General features: G+C 55.4%; 1 protein-coding gene across 1 annotated transcript in view; it reads left to right on the forward strand.

The window, feature by feature from the left end:
- Window positions 1–1,236: 1,236 nt before the first annotated feature.
- Window positions 1,237–11,753, forward strand: part of LOC140187267 (rab11 family-interacting protein 4-like) — a 66,804-nt gene continuing 56,287 nt past the window's right edge. Inside the window, exons 1-3 of the mRNA XM_072242401.1 lie at window positions 1,237–1,380; window positions 8,127–8,214; window positions 11,434–11,525. Coding sequence (XP_072098502.1) covers window positions 1,237–1,380; window positions 8,127–8,214; window positions 11,434–11,525 — 324 coding nt within the window. The remainder of the gene's footprint in view (window positions 1,381–8,126; window positions 8,215–11,433; window positions 11,526–11,753) is intronic.

The raw sequence follows: 11,753 nt of genomic DNA on the forward strand, positions 1-11,753 counted from the left end.
TCTCCCTCTCACACACTGGACCACTTTCCCTCTCCCTCTCTGACACCGGACCCCGTTCCCTCTCCCTCTCACACACCGGACCCCGTTTCCTCTCCCTCTCTCACCGGACCCCGTTCCTTCTCCCTCTCACACCGGACCCCGTTCCCTCTCCCTGTCACACACCGGACCACTTTCCCTCTCCCTCTCACACACCGGACCCCGTTCCCTCTCCCTCTGCCTCTGCCTCTCACACCGGACCCCGTTCCCTCTTCCTCTCTCACCGGACCCCGTTCCCTCTCCCTCTGCCTCTGCCTCTCACACCGGACCCCGTTCCCTCTCCCTCTGCCTCTCACACCGGACCCCGTTCCCTCTCCCTCTGCCTCTCACACCGGACCCCGTTCCCTCTCCCTCTGCCTCTCACACCGGACCCCGTTCCCCCTCCCTCTGCCTCTCACACCGGACCCCGTTCCCCCTCCCTCTGCCTCTCACACCGGACCCCGTTCCCCCTCCCTCTGCCTCTCACACCGGACCCCGTTCCCCCTCCCTCTGCCTCTCACACTGGACCCCGTTCCCCCTCCCTCTGCCTCTCACACCGGACCCCGTTCCCCCTCCCTCTGCCTCTCACACCGGACCCCGTTCCCCCTCCCTCTGCCTCTCACACCGGACCCCGTTCCCCCTCCCTCTGCCTCTCACACCGGACCCCGTTCCCCCTCCCTCTGCCACTCACACCGGACCCCGTTCCCACATTCCAGCTTCTACATGGCCACACACAGCATTGGTGCCAAATTTTACACCAGGAGATGATCAGCTATGCTTTATGCCAGGGGAATGCATTTGAGTTGAATTATTGCTGTTTCTGATGCAGGATACTCCTGCCTGCTGTATGATGCCTTTGGTGTCTGTGCTGCAGTAGCGCGATGTTTGCTGCCTGTGATGTGCATTTTTGCTGCATTGCAGTGCTGTGTTGCATGTTGGGGTCTGTCTTTTGCATCAGTGCTGTTTTTATGTTGCATTTGACACTGGTGGTCTATCTTTGTGCTGCACCCGGGCTGCACTGCTCGCCGAGGGTCTGTCTTTGTGCTGCACCGGTGCTGTGCTGCGCTGCGTGCCGAGTGTCTGTCTTTGTGCTGCATTGGTACTGCGCTCTCCCAGAGAGTGATGTCACCGGCTCGGCGCTGGCCTTGGGCTCGGTGCTGATGGCGGCCGGCTTCCTGAAGCCCGACGACCGACTGCTGAGAGGGGATGGAGGTGGCCGGGATGCCGGCGGCGGAGGAGGAATCTCTGGGCGAGTTTGTGCAGAAACTACAGCTTGTGTTTGATGCGGTGGCCGAGGAACCGGGCGGCTTCCTGCCGGTGCAGCGCTTCATTCAGATGGGGTTGCGCTTCGTGGAGGGAGACGAGGTGAGCGGTGCCTGTTAACCAGAGCCGGTAACGGGAAGATGCCGTGACCCGTGATTTAACGGGAGCCGGACCGGGACCCCTCCGTTTACCGGAGCCGGGGCGGAGGCCCAGCCGATAACAGGAAGACACCGTCACCCGTTACTTACCGGGAACCGGTCTGGGACCCCGATCGTTCATGGGGGCAAAGTTTGTAATAAGATATGGGAGCGGGATTGGGCCTTTCGTCAGCACAGTCGGGGAATAGTCTCCACTCCGGTAAAAACAGAGCCCCGGGTTCCGTCGGTTACTCTGAACCCTCCCTTACGGAGGGGAGAGACCGATTTCTCCTCAGGAGTGGCTAAACGGCTCCATATCCTGATGTGAGAATTCCCGGTACTCAGAAGGAACATGTTTTCTATGTGCACCCAGGGTGGGACCGGGACCGGGACCGTGATCGTGATAACCTCGCTGGTGGGTCACACCCACTCCTCTCTGCCTCGCCCTCCTACCTCTCCCAGCGAGTTCCCACCGGGGGTAAGAGCGGCCCCTCGGGAGAAGGGAGCAGAACCGGCTCTGGGGACTGGGAGAGCTGCGTGAGCTGATACCAGGGTGGCGTGTTGCCTCCCGGGTTCCGGGGTCAAGGACATGTCCGAGGTGGAGGGCAAAGGCCAGAGGTAGACGCAGGAAGATTAGAAGGCAGGACCTTCAGCGCTGTGGTGTCTGGATCACACCGGGTGAGTGCCAAGTGCTGAATCAGACAATAGGCTGAGGAATCTGTAGCTGGGGTGCAGGTTCGTCGATCATTGGGATCGCTTCTGGGCGGGTTGTACCTGAAATGGAGGGACCAGCGTCTTGCCTGGCAGATTTGCTAGTGTGTCTGGACGGGGGCGGGAAGCAATAAATACTGTAGGAGAAGGCCCTTCGGCCCAACTCGCCCATGCCGACCAAACTGAGGCAAATATAGAAGTTAAAGCGAGCAAGGTCAGTAGGAGGAACGGGCAGGGCAGGAGATAGAGTGTTCTGAGGGGGGTGTCTAAGTTTTTTTTTCAGTAGGTGGGACAGACAGTGAGTGAGGTGTCAGGTAGATTTTTCAGTAGATGGGACAGACAGTGAGTGAGGACATTCTGAGGGGGATGTCAGAGGTAGATTTTTGTTACTCAGAGGGCAGTGGGTGTGTGGAATGTACTGCCAGTAGTGGTGGTAGAGTCAGATACATTTAGGGCAATTAAGAGACTCTTTGCTAGGCACATGGGTAATAGAAAAATGTAGAAGGAAAGGTTAGAATAGGTGAAAGTTTGTTCCGACATTGTGACTGGAAAACCTGCACTGTGCTGTAGTGCTCTGTGTAAACGAAACAGCAAGACCGATGATGTGGATGAGTTTAGGACTCAGCTGGGTACATGGGTTTGGGGTATTAATCTATAACAGAAACATAGTTGAAGGAAGGCAGGAATGGCAGTTTAATAGTCTAGGGTACAGATTCCACGGGCTTGATAGAGGAGGGGTAAAAGAGAAGAGAGCTGTGCTTTTTGATTGGATAGTCATTCAGGTCTTTAGACAGTGTCCAATAATAGCATAAGGGTGGAGCTGACGAATAAGGAGAGGTCACTTTGATAAGGTGGTACACAGCTCCTTCTCCCCTCATAGTCAATGGGCAGCAAAGCTAGGCAGATCACAGAGAGCTGTGGATACAAGAGGTTTATAATAGTGGTTGTTTAACATTGGCTAGGACTGCCACAGTGACAGGGGCTTACGCTGGGAGAAATCTGTTAACTATGTGCAGGATCATCTTCTCAAACAATATGCAGGCGGTCCACCAGAGATGGGGCAACACTGGACCACCTGCTGGGGAAATGGCAGAGGGGTCAGTGAAGGAATGGTGCAATCTGTGCTCATACTTCCGACAGTTTTAAAATTATTACAGAGAAAGAAAAAGATCCACAAGTTAATGCCCACCAGACTGTTTGGTTGGGAGAGGCTGCTTGCAACTAAAGGGACATCTGACAAGTGGGAGGCTTTTAAAAATGAGACAAAGAATTCAGAGTCAGCATGTTGTTGTCAGAGTGAAGGGCGAGGCTGGCAGGATTAGGCAATCCTGGACCGAGAAGTAACTGAGAGGTAATGTTGCAGCTATATAGGACCCTGGTCAGACCCCACTTGGAGTACTACGCTCAATTCTGGTCGCCTCGCTACAGGAAGGACGTGGAAACCATACAAAGGGTGCAGAGAAGATTTACAAGAATGTTGCCTGGATTGGGGAGCATGCCTTATGAGAATAGGTTGAGTGAACTTGGCCTTTTCTCCTTGGAGCAACAGAGGATGAGAGGTGACCTGATAGAGGTGTATAAGATGATGAGAAACATTGATCGTGTGGATAGTCAGAGGCTTTTTCCCAGGGCTGAAATGGCTAACACAAGAGGGCATAGTTTTAAGGTGCTTGGAAGTAGGTACAGAGGAGATGTCAGGGGTAAGTTTTTTTTACTCAGAGAGTGGTGAGTGTTTGGAATGGGCTGCCAGCAGCAGTGGTGGAGGCGGAAACGATTGGGTCTTTTAAGAGACTCCTGGATGGCGACATGGAGCTTAGAAAAATAGAGGGCTATGGGTAAAGCCTAGGTAGTTCTAAGGTAGGGACATGTTTGGCACAGCTTTGTAGGCTGAAGGGTCTGTACTGTGCTGTAGGTTTTCTATGTTTCTATGGATTGTGAGGCTCTGGTCAGAAAAAGGAGGTTTTTGTCAGGTTCAGCAGCTGGGATCAATCCAGTCCCTTGGGCAGAGTGTAAAGGAAGTAGAATTGAGATGGAAAGTTATTATTACAGCTGGGGGTGTCCAGAGTTTGGAGTTCATTGCTGATGCCATCTGTAAAGAGTCTGTATATTCTCCGTGTGGAATGAGTATGTTTTCCCTGAGTGCTCTGGTCTTCTCCCACAGTCCAAAGGTGTACTGAGTAGGTTAATTGGTCATTGTAAATTGTCCCTTGGTTAGGTTAGGTTTCTAAAATGTTGAGTGTGGGTGTTCAGGCTCCTGTACCTCTTCCCAGTAGTAATGACAAGAGGCAACGACCTGGATGGTGGGAGTCCACCTTCTTGAGGCATTGCCTTGAAAGATTTTGTCGATACTGTAGTGGGGAGAGTCGTGCACCTGGTGGAGCTAGCAGAGTCAGAGCATCATGTAGGTCCCTAGATAATCTCAGACCACGTCCAAGTCCCATATAAGTCCCTATATATTCTCAGATGACATCCAAGTCCCATATAGGTCCCTATATAATCTCAGACCACGTCCAAGTCCCGTGAGAATGCAGAAACGGGGTCTGGAGTATGAAGGGAGATTTTTAAAAAACTGATCTGTATGGTTCAAACAGCGAGCTTAGAGATTGATGCAGGTCAGTAAGACAGTAATTGAATTTTCAGAATTTCAGTGGAACATAGGGTATTCCATCTCCACCCCCCCCCCCCCCCCCCCGCCGTGTTGTGCCCAGTCAGGGTCTGGGCCATGTGCTCAGTAAAGGAGCTGGATTCAGAATCAAAATTAGATTTATATCACTGACAGATGTTGCAAAATCTGTTGTTTTGTGAAAGCAGTACAGTGCAACACATAAAAAAATGAAGACAAGTTACAATAAGAAATATGAAATAATAGATAAAGTGGAAAAGGAGAGCAAAAGCCAAGGCAGTATTCAGTGTCCATTCAGAAATCTGATGGCAGAGGAGAAGCTGTTCCTGAAAAGCTGAGTGTGTGTTTTCAGTCTCCTGTACCTCCTCCTTGATGGTAGCTATGAGAAGAGGGCATGTCTTGGGGGGGAGGAGGAGGAGGTGTGGGTAGGGGAGCATTTTTGGAAATAGTGACCCAATTCTGCACATTTGAAGGTAACCCTGGAAAGGGATGCTTGGTTTTCAAGTTAAGGTCTTGAACTGAAGGACAGTGAAGGTTTGAGCAGGAACAAAAAACAGAAGTCTCGTGGGGAATACAGAGTGGTTCGGAGAGAATGTAAAAGAGAGATTAGGAATGCAGAGAAGGGCCTTGAAAAGAAAGATTAAGGAGAATTCCATGACATATGAGGACCAAGTGGGAAAGGTCCCAAAGAGTATTCATGTGGGTGGTCATGAGTTCCGGAAGGGGAAAGATGGATAATTTGATGAGGAAGGTGTTCAGCGTGGACCAGTGGGCTGAAAGGGCCATTTCCCTGCTGTACGATTCCATGAGAGGGATGCGACAACGGAGAGGCAGGTACAGGTGGGAGCGAGAGCAGTACTCAGCTCCACAGTACTGGGGCTGTTGCAGAGACCTCCCGCCTCCCAATTCCCAAAGAGTTTGTGGCAAAACCTCCACAGGTTCCAATCCCTGCCCAAAAGCACAGCAGAAATCCAATCCCTTCCCAAAAGTGCATCAGAAGGTGATTACAATTGTCCATTGAAAAGAGTATTCAGGCAGGGAGAGGAGACTGGTGGGTGTCGAGGGGAGGTGATGGTGGTGGGGGATGTGAGTGAGGGTGGAGGTGCGGGGAGGGGAAGGGACTGGTGGGTGGGGGAAGAGGGGATGGGGATTGGTGAATGAGCAGAAAGGGGAGAGGCAGGACTGGTGGTTGGGAGGTGAGGAGATTGTGAGTAAGGGGAGAGGAGACACCGAGAGTCACTTTGTTAAGGGCAGATATCAGAACCTGCGAATGGGAGTGTTGGAGATTTCAGCTCCTGGGAATGGGGGTGATGGGAATATCAATTTCTGGGAATAGGGGTGATAGGGATATCAATTCCTGGGAATTGGGGGTGGTGATGGAGATCTAAAATCAAGGGAATGGGGGAGTGACGGGGATATCCGCTCCTGGGAATGGACGAGTGACAGGGATATCCGCTCCTGGGAATGGACAAGTGACAAGGATATCCACTCCTGGGAATGGGGGAGTGACAGGGATATCCGCTCCTGGGAATGGGGGAGTGACAGGGATATCTGCTCCTGGGAATGGGGGAGTGACAGGGATATCTGCTCCTGGGAATGGGGGAGTGACAGGGATATCTGCTCCTAGCGATGGGGGGAGTGATAGGGATATCTCCTCTTGGGAATGGGGGAGTGACAGGGATATCTGCTCTTGGGAATGGGGGACTGGCAGGGATATCCGCTCCTGGGAATGGGGGACTGACAGGGATATCCGCTCCTGGGAATGAACGAGTGACAGGGATATCCACTCCTGGGAATGGACGAGTGACAGGGATATCCGCTCCTGGGAATGGGGGAGTGACAGGGATATCTGCTCCAGGGAATGGGGGAGTGACAGGGATATCTGCTCCTGGGAATGGGGGAGTGACAGGGATATCTGCTCCTGGGAATGGGGGAGTGACAGGGATATCTGCTCCTAGCGATGGGGGGAGTGATAGGGATATCTCCTCTTGGGAATGGGGGAGTGACAGGGATATCTGCTCTTGGGAATGGGGGACTGGCAGGGATATCCGCTCCTGGGAATGGGGGACTGGCAGGGATATCCCCTCCTGGGAATGGGGGACTGACAGGGATATCCGCTCCTGGGAATGGACGAGTGACAGGGATATCCGCTCCTGGGAATGGACGAGTGACAGGGATATCCGCTCCTGGGAATGGGGGAGTGACAGGGATATCTGCTCCTGGGAATGGGGGAGTGACAGGGATATCTGCTCCTGGGAATGGGGGAGTGACAGGGATATCTGCTCCTGGGAATGGGGGAGTGACAGGGATATCTGCTCCTAGCGATGGGGGAGTGATAGGGATATCTCCTCTTGTGAAAGGGGGAGTGACAGGGATATCTGCTCCTAGCGATGAGGGAGTGATAGGGATATCTGCTCCTGGGAATGGGGGAGTGATAGAGATATCCGCTCCTTGGGAATGGGGGAGTGACAGGGATATCCACTCCTGGGAATGGAGGAGTGATAGGGAAATCTCTTGGGAATGGGGGAGTGACAGGTATATCCGCTCCTGGGAATGGGGGAGTGACAGGGATATCCGCTCCTGGGAATGGGGGAGTGACAGGGATATCCGCTCCTGGGAATAGATGAGTGACAGGGATATCCGCTCCTGGGAATGGGGGAGTGAAGGGATATCCGCTCCTGGGAATGGGGGAGTGAAGGGATATCCGCTCCTGGGAATGGGGGAGTGACAGGGATATCTGCTCCTGGGAATGGGGGAGTGACAGGGATATCCGCTCCTGGGAATGGGGAAGTGACAGGGATATCCGCTCCTGGGAATGGGGGAGTGACAGGGATATCCGCTCCTGGGAATGGACAAGTGACAGGGATATCCGCTCCTGGGAATGGGGGAGTGACAGGGATATCCGCTCCTGGGAATGGGGGAGTGACAGGGATATCCGCTCCTGGGAATGGGGGAAGGTTGATGAGGATATCAATTCCTGACAATGGGGGTTGATAGGGATATCAGATCCTGAGAATGGGGGTGTGCTGATGGATATATCAACTCCTGGGAATGGGATGTGCTGATAGGGATATCAACCCCTGGGAATGGAGTATGCTGATGGGGATCTCAGATCCTGGGAATGGGATGTGCTGATGGGGATCTCAGATCCTGGGAATGCGATCGATCGCCTTGCTCTCAGATTCGGCAGAACCTTGATTCCCACAAGATGGGGACTGACATTGACCTTGAGGGAGCAGCAGGAAGAGCCAAGCAGCCTCTCCCTTCTCTGAACGTGGAACCAGCACCTGCTCTGATTGTCCACATTGCCAGCTGGGGGTGATGGTAGTGGTGGGGCGTTGCCTTGGACGCCAGTCTAACTGTCCCTGTATTTCCAGCTGCAGAGAATGGCTCAACTGCTTGATCCCCACAACCTGGGTCTCATCAGCTTCCAGGAATTCTGCAGAGGAATCTTTGCCATAAAAGGTATCTCCATCCCTTTCCTTGTGGGACCGTCCCCCAGTGAGGGTCAGTGTGTGTGTGGGACCGTTCCCCAGTGAGGGTCAGTGTGTGTGTGACTGTCCCCCAGTGAGGGTCAGTGTGTGGGACCGTCCTCCAGTGAGGGTCTGTGTGTGGGACCGTCCCCCAGTGAGGGTCAGTGTGTGTGTGGGTCCGTCCCCCAGTGAGGGTCAGTGTGTGTGGGACCATCCCCCAGTGAGAGTCAATGTCTGTGTGGAACTGTCCCCCAGTGAGGGTCAGTGTGTGTGTGGGACCGTACCCCAGTGAGGGTCAGTGTGTGTGTGTGTGTGTGTGTGTGTGTGTGTGTGTGTGTGTGTGTGTGGGACCGTTCCCCAGTGAGGGTCAGTGTGTGTATGGGACTGTTCCCCAGTGAGGGTCAGTGTGTGTGTGGGACCGTCCTCCAGTGAGGGTCAGTGTGTGTGTGTGTGGGACCGTTCCCCAGTGAGGGTCAGTGTGTGTGTGGGACCATCCCCCCGTGAGAGTCAGTGTGTGTGTGGGACCGTCCTCCAGTGAGGGTCAGTGTGTGGGTCCGTCCCCCAGTGAGGGTCAGTATGTGTGTGGGACCGTCCTCCAGTGAGGGTCTGTGTGTGGGACCGTCCCCCAGTGAGGGTCAGTGTGTGTGTGGGACCGTCCTCCAGTGAGGGTCAGTGTGTATGTGTGTGGGACCGTTCCCCAGTGAGGGTCAGTGTGTGTGTGGGACCGTCCCCCAGTGAGGGTCAGTGTGTAGGTCTGTCCCCCAGTGAGGGTCAGTGCATGTGTAGGTCCATCCCCCAGTGAGGGTCAGTGTGTGTGTGGGATTGTCCCCCAGTGAAGTCAGTGTGTGTGTGACCATCCCCCAGTGAGGGTCAGTGTGTGTGTGTATGTGTGTGTGTGGGACTGTTCCCCAGTGAGGGTCAGTGTGTGTGTGTATGTGTGTGGGACTGTCCCCCAGTGAGGGTCAGTGTGTGTGTGGGACCGTCCCTCAGTGAGGGTCAGTGTGTGAGTGTGGGACCATCCCCCAATGAGGGTCAGTGTGTGTGTGTGTGGGACTGTCTCCCAGTGGGGGTCAGTGTGTGTGTGGGTCCGTCCCCAATGAGGGTCAGTGTGTGTGTGGGACCGTCCCCCAGTGAGGGTCAGTGTGTGCGTGGGACCATCCCCCAGTGAGGGTCAGTGTGTGTGTGGGACCGTCCCCCAGTGAGGGTCAGTTTGTGTGTGGGACCGTTCCTCAGTGAGTGTCAGTGTGTGTGTGGGACCATCCCCCAATGAGGGTCAGTGTGTGTGTGGGACCGTCCCCTAGTGAGGGTCAGTGTGTGTGGGACCGTCCCCCAGTGAGGGTCAGTGTGTGTGTGGGACCATCCCCCGCAGTGAGGGTCTGTGTGTGTGTGGGACCGTCCCCCAGTGAGGGTCAGTGTGTGTGTGGGACTGTCCCCCCAGTGAGGGTCAGTGTGTGTGTGGGACCGTCCCCCAGTGAGGGTCAGTTTGTGTGTGGGACCGTCCCTCAGTGAGGGTCAGTGTGGGACTGTCCCCCAGTGAGGGTCAGTGCATGAGTGTGGGACTGTCCCCCAGTGAGGGTCAGTGTGGGTGGGACTGTCCCCCAGTGAGGGTCAGTGTGTGTGTGGGACCATCCCCCAATGAGGGTCAGTGTGTGTGTGGGACCATCCCCCAATGAGGGTCAGTGTGTGTGTGGGACCGTCCCCTAGTGAGGGTCAGTGTGTGTGGGACCGTCCCCCAGTGAGGGTCAGTGTGTGTGTGGGACCATCCCCCGCAGTGAGGGTCTGTGTGTGTGTGGGACCGTCCCCCAGTGAGGGTCAGTGTGTGTGTGGGACTGTCCCCCCAGTGAGGGTCAGTGTGTGTGTGGGACCGTCCCCCAGTGAGGGTCAGTTTGTGTGTGGGACCGTCCCTCAGTGAGGGTCAGTGTGGGACTGTCCCCCAGTGAGGGTCAGTGCATGAGTGTGGGACTGTCCCCCAGTGAGGGTCAGTGTGGGTGGGACTGTCCCCCAGTGAGGGTCAGTGTGTGTGTGGGTCCGTCCCCCAATGAGGGTCAGTGTTTGTGTGGGACTGTCCCCCCAGTGAGGGTCAGTGTGTGTGTGGGACCGTCCCCCAGTGAGGGTCAGTTTGTGTGTGGGACCGTCCCTCAGTGAGGGTCAGTGTGGGACTGTCCCCCAGTGAGGGTCAGTGCATGAGTGTGGGACTGTCCCCCAGTGAGGGTCAGTGTGGGTGGGACTGTCCCCCAGTGAGGGTCAGTGTGTGTGTGGGTCCGTCCCCCAATGAGGGTCAGTGTGTGTGTGGGACCGTCCCCCAGTGAGGGTCAGTGTGTGTGTGGGACCGTCCCCCAGTGAGGGTCAGTGTGTGTGTGTGAGAGACTGTCCCTCAGTGAGGGTCAGTGTGTGTGTGTGTGTGAATGTGTGTGTGTGTGTGACTGTCCCCCAGTGAGGGTCAGTGTGTGGAACCGTCCCCCATGAGGATCAGTGTGTGTTTGGGTCCATCTCCCAGTGAGGGTCAGTGTGTGGGACTGTCCTCCAGTGAGGGTCAGTGTGTGTTTGGGACCGTCCCCCAGTGAGGGTCAGTGTGTGTGTGGGACCATCCCCCAGTGAGGGTCAGTGTGTGTGTGGGACCGTTCCCCAGTGAGGGTCAGTGTGTGTGTGGGACCGTCCCCCAGTGAGGGTCAGTGTGTGTGTAGGACCGTCTCTCAGTGAGGGTCAGTGTGTGTGTGTGTGAGAGACTGTCCCCCCGTGAGGGTCAGTGTATATGTGTGTGTGGGACCGTCCCCCAGTGAGGGTCAGTGTGTGGGACCGTCCCCCAGTGAGGGTCAGTGTATATATGTGTGTGTGTGTGAGTGCCTGTCCCCCAGTGAGGGTCAGTGTGTAGGTCTGTCCCCCAGTGAGGGTCAGTGCATGTGTAGGTCCATCCCCCAGTGAGGGTCAGTTTGTGTGTGGGACCGTCCTTCAGTGAGGGTCAGTGTGGGACTGTCCCCAAGTGAGGGTCAGTGCATGAGTGTGGGACCGTCCCCCAGTGAGGATCAGTGTGTGTGTGGGTCCGTCCCCCAATGAGGGTCAGTGTGTGTGTGGGACTGTCCCCCAGTGGGGGTCAGTGTGTGTGGGACTGTCCCCCAGTGAGGGTGGTGTTTGTGGGGTGCATGTGGAGTTCACAGAGTTTGATCACAGTGGTCACCATCTGTCTGAGCTGACCTGTCCCTAATCTGTACAGGGTGTGGTGACCTGTTGGACAAGGGCGAGTGTGCGGAGAGTTCGCCTGTCACTCATTACCACACGCAGGATGGAGTTTCTGCATATCAGCAGGTAATGGGGTCGCTCGTCACCAATTCCTGGCACTGACCAGCCCTCAGCCTCTCTGCCCCCTCTCCCCTGTACAGCACCTGGCGGGCCGGGGGAATGGGGAGGTATGGAGTAGGGAGCTATCTGTCACCCTCTTCTCCCGTCTCTGTACTGACCCCTGCTTCCCTCTCCCTCTCCTCTGCAGCAGCTCACCATCCCCCCAACAGTCAGCGAGAGTGGGGGTGGGGGAGA

This window comes from Mobula birostris, chromosome 24 (genome assembly GCF_030028105.1).
Source record: "Mobula birostris isolate sMobBir1 chromosome 24, sMobBir1.hap1, whole genome shotgun sequence".
NCBI lineage: Eukaryota > Metazoa > Chordata > Chondrichthyes > Myliobatiformes > Myliobatidae > Mobula > Mobula birostris.